Source organism: Schistocerca piceifrons, chromosome X, assembly GCF_021461385.2.
Source record: "Schistocerca piceifrons isolate TAMUIC-IGC-003096 chromosome X, iqSchPice1.1, whole genome shotgun sequence".
Taxonomy (NCBI): Eukaryota; Metazoa; Arthropoda; class Insecta; order Orthoptera; family Acrididae; genus Schistocerca; species Schistocerca piceifrons.
Window position 1 is genome coordinate 757,239,540 of NC_060149.1, and position 26,402 is coordinate 757,265,941.

The 26,402-nt window shown below is 43.7% G+C and overlaps 1 protein-coding gene across 2 annotated transcripts in view; it reads left to right on the plus strand.

The window, feature by feature from the left end:
- The first annotated feature begins 3,217 nt into the window (after positions 1-3,217).
- The window catches only part of LOC124721789 (heat shock 70 kDa protein 14-like), a 159,849-nt gene continuing 136,664 nt past the window's right edge, over positions 3,218-26,402 (plus strand). For both annotated transcript variants that reach the window (XM_047246906.1, XM_047246907.1), the window contains exons 1-3: positions 3,218-3,368; positions 3,530-3,610; positions 3,756-3,990. In XM_047246906.1, coding sequence (XP_047102862.1) covers positions 3,309-3,368; positions 3,530-3,610; positions 3,756-3,990 — 376 coding nt within the window. In that variant the 5' untranslated portion in view covers positions 3,218-3,308. The remainder of the gene's footprint in view (positions 3,369-3,529; positions 3,611-3,755; positions 3,991-26,402) is intronic.

Here is a 26,402-nt window from a genome sequence, read left to right on the forward strand (position 1 = left end):
ATAAATAACGGAAGATTGTGCATATGAATGTATACATGGGTTCATACCGTAGCTGTGACGTCCAAGATATGGAAAAAACACAGGCGCAACAAGAAATTCGTTATAAACCACTATTCACACGCAAAAACCATGCACAACTCAGCACGCAGCTTTCACAGTTGTAATCTATGCAATTCTTGGCGGGAACTGATTCCTTATAGGCAGTGAGTGCCATCTGTCTGATAAGTAGAGAACTAGGTGAGCATATTAGAGTGGTGGTCGTGCAGTTAAACCACTGTGCAAAGAGCCAAGAAAATTTTCAAAAGGTGGTATACTATGTATACCACCGTGCTCCAAAGAGTTAACTGGTGAATAAATAATGCTGAAACTTGTAGTGCAATGAAAGATAGATAGCTCCATGTCATGCATTTAAAAAATGTATTAGTCATTTACAATAAAATTCAGGTACAATGTGAGATATACAATCACAGCACATAACGATGCGTAAATACACGGATTTCCTAACCATATACAAATTACAGGGGTCACAATAAACTGCCAGCACATACAAAAATAAGAACTTGGAAAAAATATGTATAAACCAGGCCAAAGATATAGCTTGTTAGCCACACTTTAAAGTTCTCTGTAGAACATTGTGTGTGAATTCCCAGTTATAATTTAGTTATCAGAGGAAGACTAAATTATTTTTGGATGTATCTACTTTTGCATGGATGGGTACACATACAGCAACCTAGAGCACTTAATACATTACATTACATTACCTGAAATGTCAGCAGCTGTTTCCAAAGTGGTAGCTTCAATGTGAGCAATGTTTGACATTCAAGTAAATCAGTTTCCAGAGGATTAGATCAGATGAGGGGAGGAAGGCGGGAAGTATTTGCTTGATTCTGTGAGGAATGTAATGAAAAAGGACATTAGTGGATCATTCTATGTAAACAACACAAAGCAATCCTTTCAAGTTAAACATCTCTGATTTCTGCCACATTTTCTATGTTCAATCATCTCGGTAAGAGATGAACAGCTACCGATCTCTGCCATACACTGTCAGATGGCTTGCGGAGTATGGATGTAGATGTAGATGTATATGAGAACCCTGTGGAAATTACAGGCCTGCAAACTGAAACCAAAATTTACTAGACTTGTGATTCTAATCTATATAGAGCAATGGATTTACCACCAGAAAATTAATTTAGTAGGCCCTTGCATTAATATGCAGTATGACTTCACATCCTCCAATTAATCTTTTCCCTTCCTATCCCAGACTGTCACCAGCCAGCAGTCAAGGTGACCCTGGGTGTAGAGGAACCTTTCTTAACTTAAATGTGTTGTCTCCTAGAGACTTCCATAGAATAACATGAAAGTGTGTATATGTGCCACTTCCATTTTCATTTATCAGTGCAATATAATGAAACTATCAGGTTTCTTTCCATGCGGAAGGAGGTGCGCTTAGTAACTGTACTAATTTCAAGTAGTAAAGGGTACCCCTTACTACTTGACATTGAAACTAAATAACTCAAAATATACCACACACAGAATATGTAAATATACTTTTATAAGGATTGGATAGGAAATTTACGTTTGTATTATAGATTTTAATTAAAATTGTACCAACCATCACCACCTCACACATTATCATTGGCACTTTCGTCAGTGAAATTAATTTCATAATTACGTTCTTGAATGCGCAATGACAGAACAAGCAGTGGCAATGGCCAACCTAAATAAGTTTTTCTTTTTTTTGTTTTGTTTATGCCTTCTGGCTGCATCAACGGAAGCGTCCGATTCCACCCGTCTGCTTTGACCCGTGACGTAATGATATTGTGGTGTGTGACGTCACGACGATGTGGAGTTTTTGAGTTGGTTGTGTTTCTAGGTGCCATGTTGTTATATTTGCTGGTGCCCTCTGCTGGTAAAAATAGACGTGCTGAGTTTAACGGGTAACATTGTGTTCATTTGAGTTTGGGTTGTCATCGTGCTAAAGTAGTTTTGAGTTTCTGTAGTTAGTGCGATAACGTGGGTTGTGAAGTATTTTCAGTGAATTATTTAGGCGAATAGCCTAGGAAGAAATTGACTCCTTGCGAGAAAACGTAAAAACTGAAAATTGTGACCGGAGTGTTGCGGCATTTTTTGTAACGCAACTAGAAAAAAAAGGAAGACCTTAAAGAATATGGTACCATTGTCTAGGTGAAAGATACGTATGCATGAGACAATACAAATTTAGGCTGAAGTTCTGTAGAAGCCAAATTATTTTATTGTTGCCAGTGCCACATAAGCTTTCTGTGTATGTGATTCACACACTTTTAACTTTTGCTGCAGAGTTTTAAAGGTGGAAAGAGAATGTAGCAACGCATCAGGAACATTCGTTATGGTCATACAGTGCAGTATTTGTTTCATGCAGTCCCGCACTGCTAGTATGTTCTTACATCCATGTCTCAATTATTAAAGCACGATAAGATGGGTTGGAATGACACTGACGAAATTACATAAAAATAGTGTTTAACAACAGAGATCAAGGTACTGCGGTGTTTGCTACGACTTTAAACAGCTTCTACAACACTAATTTATCACCCAGCAGGAGCTGGAAATCTTTCGGATACTAAAGACGAACGCAAAGTAAAATGATCTCGCGTTCGTAATACGCAGGTATCACAACAGTTCACAGGGAAAAATTCACCCATTACAAATGCAAATACTAATTAAGTCTGTCATATATGGAAATATCCGATTTATTTCATTATACATTTCTACATGATCCCACTCTTTTGTTCTTTAATTTTGGTGAGATGATAACAAATAAATAGGCAAAACGATTTTGGCTTATTTATGCACAGCCTTGACTTATCCGCGTTATTACCGACAGACGTTCCTTTACACAATTAATTATACTAAACGAGTTGATGGAAAATTGCGCTCATTGCAATTAACAAATATCAGATTTTTAAGCTACACAGAAAAAACACGATGAAACGCGAAAGATAATATGGATAACAATTTCATTTTGGTTTTTTATGAAAATGTTTTCAATTAACAATTCAGTATTGATATTTTTATTTCTTTAATAATGCGCTATTTCGCTAGTGGCATCTGGAAAAATGAAATTCGTACTAATTACTGAATATTTTCGTATTTCTTATTTTTATGACTGACATATCTCCCCTTCTAACATCCTTGATTACGTCTTTGACAGCAGAATACTTCTTCGAACGCTATGCAGAGGAAAACAAAGACGCGTTAATATTTGAGTTTTGGCGGCAGTAGTGTGTTGTTCGCGCATCGTGTACGGTTTGTTGTCGTCGAAGACTAGCAAAATGGCTGGTGTTTTTGGCATTCACGTGGGTAATTCTTCGGCCTGCTTGGCGTATTGTAAGGTTGGTAATGTTTTTCATATTTGTTGTTCACTGAGAACTTCTAATGTGCCAGAAGTGAAGTCATGAACGATTATTCTTCTAGCTCGAATGTATTCGTGAGAAACGTTCTAATAAGATCATATCAATGTAACTTTGACATTATTTTACGTTTTGTTTCTCAGGATGGGAAAGTTGATATTATAGCCGACGACAGTGGCAACAGAATAATGCCTGCAATAGTCGCGTTTGTAGACGGTGAAGAGGTAAGGAAATTTTGTACTAAGCAGCAGTTTATTTGAATAGTGCCCTCTAAGCTGAAATTGCCTGTTACTTCTTAATTTAGTTGGTTTACCACTGTTCCGTAATTCCGCTTCGTGATCAAAATTTAAGAGATCGAATGTGTTTCAGACTGTTGGACTCCCAGCGAAGGCAGCTCTTATTAGAAATGCCACATGTACAATCGTTCGCAATAAGAAACTCTTAAATGACAGTATTCCTGACGACGAACTTGAGCATCATATCAAGTCAGTGAAATGTAAAATAGTGACTGAAGGAGGCCTGAAATATGAAATCAGAGATGAAGACAAGATTGCTGTGTATACCCCAGAAGGAGCCATGACGTGCATTTACAAAAAGCTGTTTGGTATGTAGAAATGTTTTTATGCGTATCGCCCCGATCTCATATTCCTAGGAGTAGCTAGTATGGTTCATTGCGTGTAATCTCACAGGGGGTGAGAATGTGGCTATTTCAGAATTTAGTCATATTTGGAACATGGATGCCCACATGTCTCAGTAGTAAAACTGCCAAATTGCACTGTTCTAACTCTTACCATTTTTGATAAATTCAGGTTTGAAGATTCATGGCTGGGTACCCAGTCATTAGTCAGGAACCGGTTTCCGTATTCTCAGACACTTGCTATTCAGTAATGAGGTGACCTACAGACATAAAGTATTTTAGTCATGTGCTGTGTGAGTCATTAAGTTGATATATTGCATAAAAAGTAGGATACATCTCTGTTTTTTATGAATAACGTTGAGAATTGCTCTTTCTCCGTGATGTGCTTTACATGTGTGATTTTTTACAAATTATAACTTCAGAGGGAAAAAATGCAGACTTCATCGTACGCACTATAACTCTTTAGTGCTAGCATTAAGTATAAATAACAATGACAAGCTTTTAGCATTGAAATTAGTAGTTCTTACCTTCACTTAAAGATGACTCCATCACAAAAAAGGGCAAATTTGACAAATTTCAAAGTCCTGTGGGGTACATAGACAATTGAATCAGAATATGATTTTTTGCTGAAATGTTTATATATCTGTCAGCAATCTTATCTGCAAAGAATACAGGGCATTAATAATAAAAACGTGTATTCCTTGAAAAATTGACCTGTAGGCCAGAACTGTAAACAATTTAGAGCTGAAAACAGTTATGAATCATTTTTCTCAGTGGGTATGTTGTATTTCTCTGTTAAGTGTCTTTCCTGTGTAAAGAATTAAGGGACAATGTGGGTGCACAAATGAGGTGATACATCCATATTCTGTCACTGCAACTTAAAAAGACAAGTTAAATGAAACATAAGAAATGGTGTAAGCAGTAATGAGACACAGTAATAACTTTAAATATGTACTTATATGTACAGATACAAAAATTTTACAAAGAACATTTTGATAAACAAATTCAAATATAAAGAAGGAAACTAACTTTAAAACCCTTCCACTTTGCATATAACTGTTTTCCTCGACATCTTGATGCAGAAGCAAAATGAGTTCACTTAAATGTGAGAGATATTATTTTTTTCCGAAGCACTTGTTGTCATGTTTATACAACTCCTCACTGTGTCTTTGTAATGATGGGAATCTGCCTGACGTGTAGTAGCATTGGAGAAGGGGACCCAAACAGCATCATTCCAAGCTAGCCATGAAGGGAATTGTAAATCAGCAGTAGGCATGCAGTTAATCTCAACATCTTTAAACTCATGTGATGCCTGGGAAATGGGTCCTGTGTGCCAGATTTTGTTGTATTTGAAAGCCACGTTCTGCCTGACTTGCAACCTTTTCTGCAAACCATTTCATGAGCTCCCATTGCGACACTGCTCCTTTCTTATATGTTGGAAGTCTCTTTATTATAAAGGTGTTAATTGCAGTGAGTAGTAATGTGTGGTGCAATCACATTACTGGAAATGTCATTGCTATACTGTACCTGTGTTCTGAGAAACCTTAATGTTACTTGATCTGTGAAGAAGCAGAGCATATTAGCACCCTGTATTGTCTGGAGTGCCCTGTGAACAATGCAACCAATTTTCCGATATAAGGAGCTCCTAACTCAGAAATGTAGAATTCAGCTCGTAATGGACAGTTTAAAGTTTTTATTATCTGCTCCACCTTTATTGAGTATTGTCAGAGTAACTTCTACTGTTGGTGTCCTAGAGCACATCGGACTTGGAGAAAGAACAATTAAAGAGATGCATGGTTTAATTGCTGCTCCAGAATGCAGGAGTGGTCAAAAGATGTTACCTGGAATTGTCAGAGAAGAAGTAGTTATATCTTACGAAAATGATAATATTTCAAGACTTTGTGCAAGGAATTAAAGACTCCTTCCACAATGGTTCATAACAAGAAGATTCACATAAAATTGCATGAAGGTTTCTTGAAATACAGGTACAGCACAGTGACAGTTTCAGAAACCCAATTGAAACAAGCATTTCTAGTCATTGCTACTATCACCTTTCTAATGAAGAGACTTCCAATGAATGCAAATGGGAGCACTGTTGCTATGGAAACTCGTGAAAATGCTTTTTGGGAATGATTGCAAGTTGAGCAGAATGTGGCTTTCAAATTCCACAAAATCTGGTACACAAGACACATTTTCCACCAATCACGTGAATTTAAAGATGTTGAGATTAACTATATGCCCCCTACAGATTCACAATTCCTTTCATGGTCCAGTTGGGATGATGCTGTTTGGCTACCCTTTGCCATTGTGACGTCTAAGGCAGATGTCCTATCATTACAAAGACATGGTGCACAGTTTTATAAACATGACAATAAGTGCTTTGGAGAAAAATCATATCTCTTACCTTTAAGTGAACTCATTTCATTTCTGCATCAAGATATCAAGGAAAACAGTTATATGCAAGGTGTGTGTGTTTTAAAAATGCAGTTTCCATCTTTGTATTTGATTTTTTTTATTTTTTTTATGAAATTTTTCTTTGTGGAGGTTCTATATCAGCATATACTGGTATATATTCAAAGTTCTTAACGTCTCTCATTATTGCTTGCTGCTTTTCTTAGTTTTCGCTGAAGTTTGTTTTTAATTTACAATAAAACAGAATAGAAATATATCGCCTCATTTGTGCACCAAAGTTATCTATTGTAATTCTTTACACTGAAAAGACAACTAACAGTGAAATAATAATAAAAAATCCGGTGGAGGCTCGGGAAAAGAATAGGCCTTCGGTATGTTCTGCCAGTCGTAAAAGGTGACGAAAAAGAACAAACCACTAATAGGGCTAATCCCCCTTTTAGTGTGATTAGTTGGTTCAGGACAGAACGAAAGAAGCCTCGGACAAGCGCCGTCATGGTCGGGGATGACACTTGAACCCTATGCCCGCCCACAATGGTAACGACACTGCTAGCCAACTGGAAAATGATTCAAATCCAAATAGAGGTGTTTTGCAGGATATGCTTCCTGCAACCACCCTAGAAGGAAAACAAAAACAGAGGATGAGATGGTCAGATGAAGTTAATTGACACCTCATACTCTGTTATTACCAAGCAACAAACCTAGGAACCAACACAACTGGATACTGATCACAAGTATACACAACATTTATAATCAGATACCCAGAGTTAAAATTTTTAACAGATCAACGACTAGCTGATCAGATCCGTGTAATAATAAAAAATAACAGGATACCCCAGTCAGAATTAGAAAACATCAAACAACAAGTACAACAAATATTGGAACAAAATAATGTGCAATCAGAAGAAGAAGAAAATACAGTAATGGACTCAAACATCCCAGAGCAAACAAACAAAGGACAACACGCATCAATTAAACAATCAGAGGAAAACTAAATCTTAAGACAGCCACCAGAACAAGCACAAATAGAACACGAAGTGACACACATGTTAGATATAGAAGAAAAAATTCAGCTGACATATATAGAATACAAAGACACAAATACAGACATTAGACCATTCTTGCATAGACCACCAAATAACCCACAAGTCGAAACAACAATAAAAACTATCAACACAATCATACACAACAAAATAAATGAAAACACAACTATGGAAGAGTTACAACTACTGGTTTATATAGGAGCACTCACTACACTAAATATACACACTAGGCAGAGATCAGAACCAACCAACACACAGAAGAAACCCACAAAACCAGCATGGCAACACAGGCTACAGATCAGAATAGAAAAACTGAGAAAAGACATCGGACAGGTAACACAATTTATAACAAATGAAATGCCAGAAAAAAAAACGAAAAAGGTTAGGTAAAATCTCACAACAAGAAGCGATAGAGCAATTAGATGAAAAGAAGCAGAAATTACAAGCATTGGCCAAACGACTTAGAAGATACAAAAAAAGTGAAAATAGAAGGAAACAAAACCAAACATTCAACACAAACCAAAAGAAATTTTACCAGACAATAGATAACACACACATTAAAACAGACAATCCACCAAACATAACAGACATGGAACACTTCTGGAGCAACATACGGTCAAACCCGGTACAACATAACAGGCATGCACGGTGGATACAAGCAGAAACAGACACATACAAGATGATACCACAAATGCCTGAAGTGATCATGTTGCAACATGAAGTCACCCAAGCAATTAATTCTACCCACAATTGGAAAGCCCCTGGAAAAGATAAAATAGCAAATTTCTGGCTAAAGAAGTTCACCTCAACACATTCACATCTGACTAAATTATTTAACAGTTATATTGCAGACCCATACACATTCCCTGATACACTTGCACATGGAATAACTTATCTGAAACCTAAAGATCAAGCAGACACAGCAAACCCAGGTAAATATCGCCCCATAACATGCCTACCAACAATATACAAAATATTAATTTCAGTCATTACACAGAAATTAATGACACATACAACACAGAACAAAATTATAAATGAAGAACAAAAAGGCTGTTGCAAAGGAGCACGAGGATGTAAAGAGCAACTGATAATAGATGCAGAGGTGACATATCAAGCTAAAACTAAACAAAGGTCGCTACACTCTGCATACATTGATTACCAAAAAGCTTTTGATAGTGTACCACATTCATGGTTACTACAAATATTGGAAATATACAAAGTAGATCCTAAATTGATACAGTTTCTAAACATAGTAATGAAAAATTGGAAAACCACACTTAATATCCAAATAATATCACATCGCAGCCAATACAGATTAAGCGTGGAATATACCAAGGAGACTCATTAAGTCCTTTCTGGTTCTGCCTTGCTCTGAACCCACTATCCAACATGCTAAATAATACAAATTATGGGTACAATATTACTGGAACATACCCACACAAAATCACACATTTGCTATACATGGATAATCTAAAACTACTGGCAGCAACAAATCAACAACTCAACCAATTACTAAAGATAACAGAAGTATTCAGCAATGATATAAATATGGCTTTTGGAACAGACAAATGTAAGAAAAATAGCACTGTCAAGGGAAAACACACTAAACAAGAAGATTACATGTTGGATAACCACAGCGACTGCATAGAAGCGATGGGAAAAACAGATGCCTATAAATATCTAGGATACAGACAAAAAATAGGAATAGATAATACAAATATTAAAGAAGAACTAAAAGAACAATATAGACAAAGACTAACAAAAATACTGAAAAAAATTTGACAGCAAGAAACAAGACAAAAGCTATAAATACTTATGCTATGCCAATATTGCCCTACTCATTTGGAGTAGTGAAATGGAGTAACACACCCCTAGAAGCACTCAATACACTTACACGATCACAATGCCACAAATATAGAATACATCACATACATTCAGCAACTGAAAGATTCACATTAAGCAGAAAGGAAGGAGGAAGGGGATTTATCGATATAAAAAACCTACATTATGGACAGGTAGACAATTTAAGGAAATTCTTGATAGAACAAGCAGAAACTAGCAAAATACACAAAGCGATCACTCATATAAATACATCGGCTACACTACTGCAATTTCATAACCACTTCTACAACCCTTTAGATCACATAACATCAACAGATACAAGGAAAGTAAATTGGAAACACTACATGGCAAGCACCCGTATCATCTGACACAGCCACACATCGATCAAGACACATCCAACACATGGCTAAGAAAAGGCAATATATACAGTGAGACGGAAGGATTCATGATTGCAATACAGGATCAAACAATAAACACCAGATATTACAGCAAGCATATTATTAAAGATCCCAATACCACAACAAATAAATGCAGATTTTGCAAACAACAAATAGAAACAGTAGATCACATCAGAAGCGGATGTAAAATACTAGCAAATACAGAATACCCCAGAAGACATGACAATGTAGCAAAAATAATACATCAACAGCTTGCCTTACAACATAAACTTATAAAACAACACGTTCCCACATACAAGTATGCACCACAAAATGTACTGGAGAATGATGAATACAAATTATACTGGAACAGAACCATTATAACAGACAAAACAACACCACATAACAAACCTGACATCATACTCACCAATAAAAAGAAGAAATTAACACAACTAATCGAAATATCCATACCCAATACAACAAATATACAAAAGAAAACTGGAGAAAAAATTGAAAAATACATCCAACTGGCTGAGGAAGTCAAGGACATGTGGCACCAGGATAAAGTTGACATTATACCAATTATACTATCAACTACAGGAGTCATACCACACAATATCCACCAGTACATCAATGCAATACAGCTACATCCAGACTTGTATAAACAACTACAGAAATCCATAATTATTGATACATGTTCAATTACCTGAAAGTTCCTAAATGCAATATAACATATACCACACAGTTAAAAGGAAGCCACGCTTGATGAAGGTCCACGTCACTTTCCATTTTTGACCAGACATAACGTCTGAGGAAAGAAAGAAAGAAATAATAACAATAATAATAGTAACAATAATGATAATAATAATTTATTATCATTCAGCTCTTACAGCAATAGACAGTCATAAGCGTACATTTCTATATGAACTACTATATCAATGTAATTTAGTTTACATGAAATAGGTAATACTAGAAATTATATGTTAGAGAGCAGCATTTTCATTTCCAATACATTTGTCAACTGGGTAAAGAGGTTGTTTACTAGTAGCTTATACAGAAGCGTCTGATTCCACCCATCTGCTTTGACCCATGACGTCACAAGTATGGCGGAAACGACCGTCCACTATGACTCCAATATGGCGCCTATGACTTCATTACGTAAACATAACAAACATGAAAATACATCGAAAAACACACACACACACACACACACCTTCCACGAAAAACTTAATCAAACTAATGGGGCAAGTGTAGCAAATTGGGGGTTTTTGGGTGGGGACAATTAAATATAATCACACGCCACTAACCCAAACGACAAAAAACACTAAAATGACAAGACCCCACAACTTCCACTACACACAAAATCCACTGGAATCGATCACTTCCCTTGGTCGACAGAAACAACTGCTACCACACTATAAATCTCAGAAATTTCACCACCACCACATCTAATCCTACCACACAAAAAACACACACACACACACACACACACACACACACACACACACACACACACACTTTCTAGGAAATCAAAATTGCAATCAAACACTTCCCTTGACCTGTTATCCTTACGACACATCCACATATAGCCATCCCTGGTCAGAGACGCCAAAACTTTAGTAAGTCTCATTGCTTCACGACACACTGAACACTTCACGGCTTCAGCCAACAGCCCGCATTGCTGAAGAAATTCTATTAGAGACAACGCACTGTCCCCCATCATCGCAGGCAACCAAAAACTGTTGACCTTGTCAGTCATATCCATACCTACCAAAGACAAAAGCAAAGAAATTTACCAAAATTTACACATGAACAGAAAAGAAACTACAGTAACGTCAACATAACAAGACCAAAATCATTAATTCATTGAAATATATTCCACTGAAGGCACAGTCACCACTGATACTACACACATGCAATGCTACCACACAAGTGAACCCCATATGCCACATAACACGCTACCCATAAACACACCACCAGAGAGAACCACCGACCGCAACAATACGCAACCTATAAACACGCCACACACACACACACACACACACACACACACACATATATCCATCCGCACATACACAGACATGTCTGCTGTGTCTGTGTATGAGCCAAGGGAAAGAAACCTGTGTGATAGTTGGGTCAGATTTTACGAGCAGTAGCAGTTTTCTTGCTGTCTGCAACAGGTCACGCAAGGCTAGATTTTGATTCTAGTGGGTATCTTGCAGGCAGATGCCTTTGATGTTGTGCAGTGGTGTTTCTCGGCGGCTGCAGCTTCTCGGTCAGTGTCAGCATACCAGTAACAGTTAGGTTCATCATCATTTAGGGTTAGAATAGGCCCGAGGTATTCCTGCCTGTCGTAAGAGGCGACTAAAAGGAGTCCCTCCCCTTCAAGGGGGTAGTTAGCGCCTTTCATTTAGTAAGAAAACATCGCAGTACCCACATCCTGCGAGGCCTCACTCAGTGAAAACTAACCAGGATTGGAATGACTCCTTACCCTCTCCCTTAACAGCCACATCCTTTCGTCTTTCCCTCTCCTTCCCTCTTTCCTGATGAGGCAACAGTTTGTTGCGAAAGCTTGAATTTCATGTGTATGTTTGTGTTTGTTTGTGTGTCTATCGGCCTGCCAGCACTTTCGTTCGGTAAGTCACATCATCTGTGTTTTTAGATATAAATTTGTAGTTAAATAAATAACTCTTGAAAAGTCTAGAAAATATATTTTTAATATGTGGTTTCCAGGCCAATTTATTGTCAGTAAGAACACCTAAAAGTTTAGTAGTTTTTAATTCATGATGGTTAGGAATCTCTTAGAGGCTAAAATTAAGTACGTGTGTTTTACTTTCATTTAGTAAGAAAACATCGCAGTACCCACATCCTGCGAGGCCTCACTCAGTGAAAACTAACCAATATGCAAAGATGTTTTGTGTTGGCCTTGTAGGTACTGCGATGTTTGCATATGTCTGGTTATGATTAACCAATCATATCCGCTCATCTGGAGATAGATTGAGTCGAAAGTTGATCGAAAGGTAGCGATTTGAAGGGCAAAAGGGAAAAAAGTGCCAAGGCAAGAGCCAAGGGAAAGAAACCTGTGTGATAGTTGGGTCAGATTTTACGAGCAGTAGCAGTTTTCTTGCTGTCTGCAACAGGTCACGCAAGGCTAGATTTTGATTCTAGTGGGTATCTTGCAGGCAGATGCCTTTGATGTTGTGCAGTGGTGTTTCTCGGCGGCTGCAGCTTCTCGGTCAGTGTCAGCATACCAGTAACAGTTAGGTTCATCATCATTTAGTGTCTTGATAGGTTGTATATTGGATTAACAGTGTAGGGCGGTGTTGGCGGTTTCTTTGTGCGTTAGTGTGCGAGCTTGTCAGCTTCCCTGTTGTAGCCTGTTGGTCGGCTATAATAGCAACTGGCATATCCAGTCAATGTTGCTGATGTTGTCATATGAGAATTTATAAATAAACACGGATTAGTAATAAAAACAATAAAGGTCTGAATACCGATCCTTGTAGCACTCCAGGCCTAACATAAACCAAATTTGACTTCTCGCTATCAATGCACACAACTTGGTGTGTGCCCCCCTGCGGGTCCGGGGGTTAGAATAGGCCCGAGGTATTCCTGCCTGTCGTAAGAGGCGACTAAAAGGAGTCCCTCCCCTTCAAGGGGGTAGTTAGCGCCTGTGTCCTGAGACGGATGGTTCCACGACCTATATTTGTGGTCATTTTGGTTTTTCACTTCTTCTCGTTTGTTCCTTCCATTGTTGGTTCCTTTCTTTGTTCTTCTCCATCTCACTGTCTTCCTTACTCTTTCCCTTGCCTTCTTCTCCTTGCCTTCTTCTCCTTGCCTTCTTCTCCTTGCCTTCTTCTCCTTGCCTTCTTCTCCTTGCCTTCTTCTCCTTGCCTTCTTCTCCTTGCCTTCTTCTCCTTGCCTTCTTCTCCTTGCCTTCTTCTCCTTGCCTTCTTCTCCTTGCCTTCTTCTCCTTGCCTTCTTCTCCTTGCCTTCTTCTCCTTGCCTTCTTCTCCTTGCCTTCTTCTCCTTGCCTTCTTCTCCTTGCCTTCTTCTCCTTGCCTTCTTCTCCTTGCCTTCTTCTCCTTGCCTTCTTCGGTCTCCGTCTCAGGGTTTGAGACAGTCTGTCCTCTCTCTCCCTCTCTCTCTTCTTTTTCCTCTTCTTCCTTCCTCCCTGTGCGCGCCTGAAGGCCGACCCACGCGTTCGCACGCGTAGCTGGTGACGGGGTAACGCGTAATTCCCCACCCTGGGTAGACAAGTAAGGCACGCACGTACCCCCTGGTAAAGGTCAGGCCCAGGGAGGGGTGATTGCCTGAGCTGATACCTTCTGACCATGCCGATTGGTCCCTCCGTCTGTTTCTCGGGAGGTGTGACCTGAGGTGTAAATATTCACTTAAGGCGGGAGTGCCCTCTGAGAGGGTCCCCACAAGGAAGGAGCGTGCCATCGGAGACGCTGGCAATCATGGGGGATTCCTCCGCAATGGATTTCTCTTCTTCTTCTCTCTCGACTTCTGCCCACAAACGGAAACTTGACCAGCCACCAGTGACAAAAGTACTACCGCCTGCCCCACAATTCGTGGTAGTTTCTCGATTTGAGGATGGAAAGGATTTTTCCTCTGTCAACCCTTTCGTTATCCAGAAGGGCGTAGATTCCATAGCCGGATCGGTCAAGTGTTGTACCAGGTTGCGTAATGGTACCTTGTTACTGGAAACTGAGAGCGCCTTTCAGGCACAAAAACTGCTTCGGGCCACACTCCCGTACACGTTCCCTGTCCGGGTGGAGGCTCACCGCACTTTGAATTCGTCTCATGGTGTTGTATATACTAGATCACTCGACGGATTGACTGACGAGGAGATTCAGTCTTTCCTCGCTGAGCAGGGCATGACGGCTGTCCGTAGGGTCATGAAAAAGGTCAACAATGACCTTGTACCGACCCGGACACTTTTCTTGACCTTTGATAGTGTTCAGCTGCTGTCGCACATCAAAGCGGGCTACGAGGTTATTTCTGTTCGCCCCTATGTCCTGACACCTACGTGCTGCTACCAGTGTCAGCATTTTAATCACACTCGCCAGTCTTGTTCCAATGCGGCTAAATGTGTCACTTGTGGCAGGGATGTCCATGAGGGTGACTGTCCACCTCCGTCTCCTCGTTGTGTGAACTGTCATGGTGACCATGCAGTGTCCTCCCGCAACTGTCCCATCTACAAGGAAGAACGCTGTATCCAAGAAATTCGGGTCAAAGAGAAAGTGTCCACCTCGGCTGCTCGCAAGCTATTTGCTAGTAGGAAGCCCACGCTGCTCCCAGCGGGGAGATACAGTACTGTCCTTGCCTGTCCTCAGACTACCAGGGAGGTGGCGACACAGGCATGCGATCTCACCTTCAGCACCACGGTCGTCCGTTCGGCCAGTGCCAAGATCGCGCGGTCGATGTCTCCTCTTCCTCCCGTCACCCCTCAGACACAAGCACGTTCATCAGCTTCTGCCAAGACGAAGACCCAGAAGTCAGATGCATGGGCCTTCAAGAAGGAACCGTCCCGTGCAGACTTCCTACGTACCTCGAACTCCAAGCCATCGACCAGTACTTCAACTAAACGATCTTCCAAGAAGGCTCATAGGAAGCACAGTTCTCCTTCTCCGCCACGGCACATTTCTTCTCCTGCGCCACCCAGCCGATGCCGCCCCAGGCCGTCATCCCTTTTGCTTGGCCGCACCGCTGGTAGCCGAACATCTGGCTGTTCACCTGCAGAGAAAGCTCCCCCTCCCGGCCATCTTAACAAGATAGCCGATGAACCTATAGAACCAATGGACGATGACTGTCCGCCTACTGATAGCGGTGGCAGAGCTCGCTCGAAGCCAGGCCCTCAGCGGCCTTCGAGGTGACCCCTTCTTTCATCTTCCTTTTCTTCTCACGATGGCACTTATTCACTGGAATATTCGCAGCATTCGCTCGAACCAAGAGGACTTGAAGTTGCTGCTCCGCTTGCACTGTCCGCTCGTCGTAGCCCTCCAGGAAACGAAGCTACACCCATGCGATCAAATTGCCTTGGCACACTACACCTCTGTGCGTTTTGACCTACACCCTGTGGTAGGTATTCCGGCTCATGGAGGGGTTATGTTGCTGGTCTGGGATGATATTTACTACGATCCCATCACATTGCACACCGGCTTGCAGGCAGTTGCCATCCGAATTACTCTCCCCACTTTTACATTTTCCATTTGTACCGTTTACACTCCATCGTCGTCTGCCGTTACCAGGGCAGACATGATGCAAATTATTGCTCAGTTATCTGCACCATTTTTGTTAACTGGAGACTTCAATGCCCACCATCCCCTTTGGGGCTCTCCAGCATCCTGCCCGAGGGGCTCTCTGTTAGCAGACCTTTTCAACCAGCTCAATCTTGTCTGCCTCAATACTGGCGCCCCTACTTTTCTTTAGGACACATATCACACCTATTCCCATTTAGACCTCTCTATATGTACTACCCAACTTGCGCGCCGATGTGAGTGGTATGCACTTTCTGATACATATTCGAGCGACCACTTCCCGTGTGTTATCCATCTCCTGCATCATACCCCCTCTCCGTGCTAAACTAGTTGGAACATCTCCAAAGCAGACTGGGGGCTCTTCTCTTCCAGGGCGACCTTTCAGGATCAAACTTTCACAAGCTGCGATAGTCAGGTCGCACACCTCATGGAAGTCATTCTCACTGCTGCTGAATATCCCATCCCTCACACTACTTCTTCTCCACGTCGCGTACCGGTCCCCTGGTGGACCACAGCATGTAGGGACGCTTTACGTGCCTGTCGACGTGCTTTATGCACCTTTAAACGCCACCCTACAGTGGCGAATTGTATCAATTATAAACGATTACGTGTGCAGTGTCGTCATATTATTAAAGAAAGCCAGCTGGGCTGCTTTCACAAGCACCTTCAACAGTTTTACCCCTTCTTCTGTTGTCTGGGATAGCCTGCGCCGGCTATCTGGCACTAAGGTCCACTCACCAGTTTTTGGCTTGACGGTCGCGAATGACGTCCTTGAGGCCCCTGAGGATGTCTCCAATTCCTTTGGCCGCTTTTTCGCAGAGGTTTCGAGCTCCGCTCATTACCACCCTGCCTTCCTCCCCCGAAAACAGGCAGAGGAGGCTAGGCCACCTAACTTCCGCTCCTCGAATCGTGTAAGTTATAATGCCCCATTCACCATGCGGGAACTCGTAAATGCACTTGCCCGGCCACGGTTCTCCACTCCAGGGCCTGATTTTCTTCATATTCAGATTATGAAGAACCTTTCTCCTGCGGGTAAAGGTTTCCTTCTTCATACTTATAATCGTATCTGGATTGAGGGACATGTTCCCGCATGCTGGCGCGAGTCTATTGTTGTACTGATTCCTAAGCCGGGGAAGGACAAGCACTTGCCTTCCAGTTATCGACCCATCTCGCTTACCAGCTGTGTGTGTAAGGTGATGGAGCGAATGGTTAACTCTCGTTTGGTTTGGATGCTCGAATCTCGATGCCTACTTACCAATGTACGATTTGGATTTCGTAGGCGCCGCTCTGCTGTTGACCATCTGGTTACCTTGTCGACCTTCATTATGAATAACCTCTTTGCGGTAGCACCCGACCGCGGCTGTGTTCTTTGATTTGGAGAGGGCTTACGACACCTGTTGGAGGGCGGGCATTCTTCGCACCATTCATACATGGGGCCTTCGCGGTCGCCTCCCACTTATTATTCGTTCCTTTTTAATGGATCGACAGTTCAGGGTACGTGTGGGTTCTGTCCTGTCAGACACCTTTCGCCAGGAGAATGGGGTGCCACAAGGCTCAGTTTTGAGCGTCGCTCTCTTCGCCATAGCGATCAATCCAATAATGGATTGCCTCCCAGCTGATGTATCAGGCTCCCTTTTCGTGGACGATTTTACCATCTATTGCAGCGCGCAGCGTACATGTTTCCTGGAGCGCTGTCTTCAGCGTTCTCTTGACCGTCTTTACTCCTGGAGTGTCGCCAATGGCTTCTGTTTTTCTGCCGAGAAGACGGTCTGTATTAACTTCTGGTGCTACAAAGAATTTCTCCCACCGTCCTTACGACTCGGTCCTGTTGCTCTCCCATTCGTGGAGGCAACAAAATTTTTAGGTCTTACATTTGACAGGAAACTTAGCTGGTCTCCACATGCGTCATATTTGGCTGCCCGTTGTACCCGTTCTCTACATGTCCTCCGTGTTCTCAGTGGTATGTCATGGGGAGCGGATCGAACCGTCCTACTTCGCCTATATCGGTCGATCGTCCACTTCAAGCTGGATTATGGGAGCTTCGTATACTCCTCTGCACGGCCGTCCATCTTACGCCGCCTCAACTCCATACAACATCGGGGTTTACGTCTTGCAATCGGAGCGTTTTGTACTAGTCTTGTCAAGAGTCTTCATGCCAAAGCCGGTGAATTGCCACTCACATACCGGCGCGATATACTGCTTTGTCGGTATGCCTGTCGGCTACTGTCAATGCCCGATCACCTGTCTTATCATTCCTTTTTTGATGACTCTCTCGACCGTCAGTACGGGTTGTATGTCTCTGCCCTGCTACCCCCTGGAGTTCGCTTTCGTCGCCTCCTTCAACACCTTGATTTTTCACTCCCTGCAACCTTTAGAGTGGGCGATAGCCACACGCCACCTTGGCTCCAGGCTCAGGTTTGCGTTCACCTTGACCTCATCTCGCTCCCAAAGGAGGTTACCCCCGGTTCGGTATACCACTCCCGTTTTGTCGAACTTCGTTCGAAGTTCATTAATATGACCTTGATTTATACAGGTGGCTCTAAGACCAATGACGGGGTCGGGTGTTCTTTTATTGTCGGGGCACAAAGTTTCAAATACCGGCTCCATGGCCATTGTTCGGTCTTCACAGCTGAGCTCTTTGCCCTCTACCAGGCTGTTCTTTACATCTGCCGCCACCGACATTCTGCTTATGTCATCTGCTCCGATTCCCTGAGCGCCATCCAGAGCCTAAGTGATCCGTATCCAGTTCACCCTTTCGTGCACCGGATCCAATGCTCTCTTCAGCAGCTGGTGGACGACGGTTCTCTGGTTAGCTTTATGTGGGTTCCTGGCCATGTCGGTATCCCTGGGAACGAAGCTGCAGATGCCGCAGCCAAGGCTGCGGTCCTCCAGCCTCGGACAGCTTCTTGTTGTGTCCCTTCATCAGATTGTAGCAGGGTCATTTGTCGGCGCATTTTATCGCTGTGGCATGCCGATTGGGCTGCACTTACGAACAACAAGCTTCGGCCCCCCAGGGGGTCCACAGCTCTTTTGTGGATACGTGCGTAGCGAGCACGGGACCCCGAGCTAATATGGCCCTCCTTCCTTTCCGGGCTGCATACCTTCCTTTTCCGCATCCTTCCCTATCCCCCGTCTTTCCTTCCCTTTCTCCCCCTCTGGGAGTATGGTTTGTGCCTACGTCTGGAGACGGACGTTCGTAAATGTAACGCATTCTTCGCCGTCTCTGCTTGTATGTCTTCATCCTTCCTTTGTCCTTCTCTTTTCCTTACCTCTTCTCTTTACCCTTTTCTCCGCTGCGGCGTTTGAGACCTCTCTTCTTTCCTTTCCCTTTCTTTGTTTTTCCCTTTCTCTTTCTTCCTCCCTGTGCGTGTCTGAAGGCCTACCCACGCATTTTCGTACGTAGCCGGTGACGGGGTAACGCGTAATTCCCCGCCCCGGTTAGACAGGTAGGACACGTACATACCCCCTGGTAACAGCCAGGCCCAGGGAGGGGTGATTACCCGAGCTGATACCTTCCGAAAGTGCCGATTGGTCTCTCCGTCCGTTTGTCGGGAGGTGTGAACAATCACCTAAGGCGGGAGTGCCCTCAGAGAGGGCCCCCGCAAGGGAGGAGCGCGCCATTGGAGACGCCGGTAATCATGGGGGATTCTTCTGCAATGGTTTCCTCACCTTCCACTATGTCTGCTCACAAGCGTAAGTTCACTGAGTCTCAGCCACAGACAGTTCTTCCATCGTTGCCACAGTTCCTTGTTGTTTCTCGGTCTGATAAAGGTCACGACTTCTCCACGGTCAACCCTTTCATTATTCAGAAAGGTGTCGACGCAATTGCAGGTCTTGTAAAGTCTTGTTCCAGATTACGGAATGGCTCCTTGTTGTTAGAAACAGTCAGTGCCCTCCAGGCACAAAAATTGCTGCGTACTTCACTTCTCCACACCTTCCCTGCCCACGTGGAACCGCACCGTACTTTAAATTCCACGCGTGGAGTCGTTTATACACGCTCCCTCGATGGATTGTCTGACGACGAAATTCAGCACTACCTGTCTGACCAGGGTGTAACGGCTGTTCATAGAGCTATGAAAAGGGTTGACACGAATATCATTCCAACCGGCACTGTCCTCTTGACATTTGACAAAGTTCAACTCCCATCCAAAATCAAAGCAGGCTATGAGATAATTTCCGTTCGCCCTTACGTCCCAAACCCTACGCGTTGCTATCAATGTCAGCGGTTCAATCACACCAGCCAGTCCTGTTCCAATCCGGCCAAATGTGTTACGTGTGGCAAGGATGCCCATGAGGGTGCTTGTCCATGTCCATCCCCTCGCTGCATCAACTGTATGGGTGACCACGCTGCTTCCTCTCGAGATTGCCCCATTTTTAAAGACGAAAAATCAGAGTGAAGGAAAAGCTGTCAACCTTTGCTGCTCGAAAATTATTCGCCAGTCGACAGCCCACCATGCCTCAGACAGGAAAATACAGCACTGTCCTTGCTTATCCGCAGCCAACAAAGGAGGCGGCCACGCGGACTTGTGACCTCACCTTCAGTGCCACGGTCGTCAGATCGGCCAGCGCAAAGATCGCCCGTTCAACCTCACCACTTTCGCCTGCCCACTCTATGGCTCACTCTTCATCGGGTTCTGCTAAATCTCGAGCCCAAAAGTCAGACACCAAGACTTTGAAAAAAGAGCATACTCGTGAAGATTTTTTACGTACCCTAACTTCACAACCATCGGTTCCTCCTTCATCTAAACATCATATTTCCAAGAAGGCTAATAAGAAACCCAGTTCATCTCCTTCTCCGCCAAGGCGTGTCTCATCTACAGCACCACCTGGCGGAAATCGCCCTCGGCCGTCTTCTGTGTTGCCGAGGCGCACTGCTGGCGACCGATCAACCGGCCGATTGCTGGTGGCAGGAGCTGCTCCTGAACAACCTATGGATCAGGATCTTCTGCCTTCGGCTGAATGCCATTCCATGCTGTCGGTCGCAAGCTCTGAGCAGTCGTTGAGTTGACGGCAACCTTGGTCACATTCCTCCATTTTCTGTTCACCCTATGTCCATTATCCACTGGAATATCCGCAGCATTCGAGCCAATCGGGATGAATTGTCGATCCTCTTACGATCCTACTCGCCGGTCATCTTCTGTCTTCAGGAAACAAAGCTGCGTCCCCATGACCGCTTTGTTCTCCCCCATTTTTCAGTCCGTCCGATTTGATCTCCCCTCTGTTGAAGGCACTCCAGCCCATGGAGGACTCCTGATCCACTTAAACACTTCCTTCCAAGCTGTCGCTGTCCGTCTTTCCCTTTCTGGATATACCTTTTCTCTTTGTACTGTATACATTCCATCATCCACACCAATGGCACGAGCTGATCTCCTTCATCTTCTTGGTCAGCTTCCACCCCCCTATTTGCTGGTTGGGGACTTCAATGCCCACCACCCGCTTTAGGGATCTCCACATCCTTGTCCACGTGGCTCACTATTGCTAGACGTCTTCCACCAAGCGGATCTAGTTTGCCCCAACACTGGGGTCCGTACATTTTTGTCTGCCTCTACGACAAATTTCTCTCATTTGGACCTTTCGGTCGGTACTGTTCCGCTAGCTCGGCGCTTCGAATGGTTCGCCCTTGATGATACACACTCGAGTGAACACTTTCCATGTGTCCTTAGACTGCAGCCCCAACTGCCCTATATGCGCCCGCGACGCTGGAAGTTTGCCCAAGCCGATTGGACACTTTTTTCATCTCTAGCGACATTCGATGACCGTCACTTTCCTAGCGTCGGCGATGGGGTCTCACATATTACCGACGTTATTCTTACAGCTGCGGAACGTTCAATACCACGCACCTCCGAATTGCCACGGCGCCCCCCAGTTCCTTGGTGGAACGAGGCATGCCGTGACGTAATACGTGAGCGGCGACGTGCTCTTCGCGTTTTCCGCCACCATCCTACTTTGGCCAACTATATCCGCTATAAGCCGTTCCGTGCGCGATGCCGTTGCGTCATCCGCGATAGCAAGAAGGCAAGCTGGAAATTCTTTATTAGCTCATTTAACACCTTCACTCCCTCCTCCGGAAGTTTGGAGTCTGATTCGACGGTTATCAGGCGCGCCTAGTTTCTCCCCGGTCTCTGGGCTCACTGTCGCGTGTGATACGTTAGTGGACGCCGTCGCAATTTCTAACTCCTTGGGTAAACATTTTGCTGAGATTTCGAGCTCTTCAAATTAGCCACCAGCGTTTCTCCCGAAGAAACATGCAGCGGAAGTGCAACCTCTTGCTTTCTTCTCTCAAAGTCGCGAGAGCTATAATACTGTTTTCTCCATGCGGGAACTCCAACATGCACTCTCTTCTTCTCGCTCCTCCGCCCCAGGACCAGATGGTATCCACATCCAAATGTTCTTGCATTTATCAACCCATAGTCTGCGTTACCTCCTTCGCCTTTATAATCGAATTTGGACCGACAGTACTTTTCCCAGACGATGGCGGGAAGCTATCGTCGTTCCTGTTCCGAAACCTGGAAAGGACAAACATTTCCCCTCTAGCTATCGCCCCATTTCTCTCGCGAGTAGTGTGTGTAAGGTTTTGGAGCGTATGGTGAATTGCCCTTTAGCTTGGTGACTGGAGTCCCGCAGTCTTTTAACACCTGCCCAATGCGGTTTCCGAAAGCATCGTTCTGCAGTTGACCATCTTGTTTCTCTCTCCACTTATATCATGAACAATTTTCTCCGGGAACGCCAAACAGTAGCAATATTTTTTGATCTGGAGAGAGCATACGATACCTGTTGGAGGACAGGCATCCTCCGCACACTGTTCTCTTGGGGCTTTCGAGGTCGGCTGCCCCTTTTTCTTCGCGAATTTATGACAGAGCGCACATTTAGAGTGCGGGTGAACACTACTCGCTCCCGTACTTTCTCCCAAGAAAACGGGGGTACCCCAGGGCTCCGTGCTAAGTGTTGCACTGTTTGCTATTGCCATAAATCCAATTATTGATTGTCTCCTTCCTGATGTCTCGGGCTCCCTCTTTGTGGACGATTTTGCGATCTTCTACAGCTCTCAACGGACCAGCCTTCTTGAACGACGTCTTCAAGGATGTCTCGATTGCCTCTACTCTTAGAGCACCGAAACCGGCTTCCGTTTTTCTCCCAGTAAGACCATTTGTGTTAATTTTTGGCGACGTAAGGAGTTTCTTCCACCCTCCTTACATCTAAGACATGTCAACCTTCCATTTTCGGACGTCGCTAAATTCTTGGGTCTTATGTTTGACAGAAAACTGTGCTGGTCCTCCCACGTTTCCTATCTTTCGGCTCGCTGTCTGCGATCGCTCAACACCCTCCGTGTCCTGAATGGTATGTCCTGGGGAGCAGACCGAGTGGTCCTTCACCGCGTCTATTGCGCCTTAGTGCGCTCGAAATTGGACTATGGAAGCATAGTTTACTCCTCTGCTCGGCCGTCTATTCTTCGTTGTCTCGACTCTATCCACCACCGAGGATTACGTTTAGTGTCTGGAGGTTTTTACACCAGCCCTGTGGAAAGCCTTTATGCTGAGACTGCTGAACCTCCACTGTCCAATCGGCGAGCAGTCCTTCTGAGTCGTTATGCTAGCCATCTGTCTTCCATGCCTGCTAATCCAGCCCATGACATTTTTTCGACACCTCCTTTGATGTAGGGTATGCAGGCCGCCCCTCCTCCCTACTACCACCGGGAGTCCGCGTTTCGTCAACTGCTCCATTCTCTTTCCTTCCGCTTTCCTAAAACCTTCCTGACAACTTGGGGTACAGCACTGCCTTGGCTCCGTCCCCGGATCTGCCTGCTCCGTGACCTTTGTCAATTTCCCAAGGATGGTACCCCTTCACTTGTTTATCGCCGGGCATTTGCTGCTCTATGTGCACAAATGAAGGAAGCCACATTTATTTACACTGATGGCTCGAAAACATCGTTAGGTGTAGGGAGTGCCTATATTGTTGGCAACACCCTATATCAGTTTCGGCTTCCTGACCAGTGTTCGGTTTATACTGTAGAACTTTACGCTGTTCTCCAGGCTGTCCACTACATCCACCGCCATCAGCGGATACAGTATGTTATCTGCTCAGATTCTCTCAGCTCTCTCCTCAGTCTCCTAGCTCTTTACCCTGTGCACTCTCTGGTCCACCGGATTCAGGACTGTCTGCGCTTGCTCCACCTGGGGGCGTCTCGGTGGCGTTCCTCTGGCTCCCGGGACACGTTGGTATCTGTGGAAATGAGGCGGCTGATATTGCGGCCAAGGCTGCAGTCTCTCTTCTTCGGCCAGCTATTCAATCGATTCCCATCGCCGATCTACGGAGCATTTTATGTCATCGTGTTGTTCTTTTATGGCACCCAGATTGGTCGACACTTCCCCATAATAAATTGCGGGACGTGAAAGCTCTTCCTTGTGCTTGGACCTCTTCCTCCCGAACGCGTCGTCGGGAGGAGGTAATTTTAAATAGACTCCGGATAGGGCACTGTCTTTTTAGCCATCGACATCTTTTAAGCGGCGATCCTTCCCCACTCTGTCCCCACTGCTCTCAGCTTTGGACGGTAAGACACCTTTTAATTGAGTGCCCCCATTTTACTCCGTTATGCGCCTGTCTACAGCTGTCGCCTGATATATCGTCAATTTTAGCAGATGACACGCGCTCGGCCGATCGCGTTCTCGAGTTTATTAGTGCCAGTGAAATGACGTCAGTCATTTGAAGCTTTTTTTTTTTTTTTTGGGACAACCAACCCCTTTCTGTAGTGGATTTTTAAGCCTTCCTTCTGCTTTTAGTTTCTCCAAGTTTTTGAGTTTCGTTCCCACTGCTGCTGGTTTCCATTTTCGGTTTTTACTGTTTCCTAAGTCACGGACCGGGCGCTAATGACCATAGCAGTTTTGCGCCCTAAAAAAAAAAAAAAAAAAAAAGCTTTGGGCCTTGAAACCTCTTCCCGCGGCTTGGACGTCCTCCTCACGCCCTTCTCGGCAGGAGGAGGTCGTTATGGCCCAGTTACGAATTTGACACTGCCGGTTCAGCCATCGCCATCTGCTGACGGCTGCGCCGGCGCCGTTCTGCCCATGTGGGCAATTGCTGACGGTCCGCCACATTTTAACGTCCTGTCCGGATTTTAATACACTGCGTCTTGATCTTGGCCTGCCATGTACTCTAGATGCCATTTTAGCGGATGACCCAGGAGCAGCTGCTCGCGTTCTTCGTTTTATCAACTTGACAAACCTGTCTAAGGGCATTTGATTATGCTGTTTTTTTTTTTTTTTTTAAATCCTATGCCTGTCAATCTGTCTTTTATCGTGTTTTCCCTTTTAGTTGCTGTTTTAAACTTGTGCCTCGCGGTGCATTCGTAACGTAGTCTGGGCGCTAATGACCTTTGACGTTGTGCGCCCTAAAACCACAAAAAAAAAAAAAAAAAAACTTGGTGTGCAGTTCTGTAGCAGAGATTGAAACATATTTAAGCTGTTGCCATCAAAACCATAGTAGAATAACTTATTCAATAAAGTATCATGCTCTGTGCAGTCAAAGTTCTGCTCAGGTACAGAATGTAGCTTGGGAATACCCCTTAGCCTCGAACACATCTAGGACAAATTTTGCTAGAGAATCCATTGCATCAGTTGTGGATTTACTTTTTCTAAATCCAAATTATTTGTCACTAATTGTATCCAATTTATCCAAGTAAACACTAACTTGGAAGAAAGGACAGATTGCTGCTTGCCATAAGGAAGATACATTAAGTTGCAGACAGGCACAGTTAAAAGACAGCCTTCATCAGTAAGAGAGACACACAAACATCGTTCACACACACAAGCAAGCAAACGTGACCGCCAGCTCCAACATCTCGAGCCAGAATGCTGGAGTTGGTGACGGCGGTGTGTGTGTGTGTGTGTGTGTGTGTGTGTGTGTGTGTGTGTGTGTGTGTGTGTGTGTGTTTTTTTTTTTTTTTTTTCCTACCTGCAGTTTCCATTGTTTGATAAATACTAACTTGATCATAAAAAATTTTATAGAGTACAGGGATTATGGATATAGGCCTACAACTAGCGAGACTGTTCTTTTTGCCTTTTTTATATATAGGCACAACTCCAGAAATTTCTAGTAGATCAAGAAACTTACTATCACCTAGACATATATTTTCACAGTAAGTTAGGGGATAAATTATACAGTCAATAACGTCTTTCAACAAATTGCAAGACAGTTTATAGGTATCAACACTAGCTTAGCTTTTGAAATTTTTCACTATTTTCGGAATGGTTTTTGGACATTCTTCCATGTAAGTAAACATGCCCAGGGGATGCTTTTCGAACCAGTTATCCATTATACTAAGTGCATTTTCATGGAGGTTTATTTGTGGTACTACTAATATTTTCTGTAGATTGGATGCAAAATTTATTAAATTCTTCTTGGGTTATGGCAATATCATTTTGTTTGGTGTGTACAATAGAGTTGATTACACT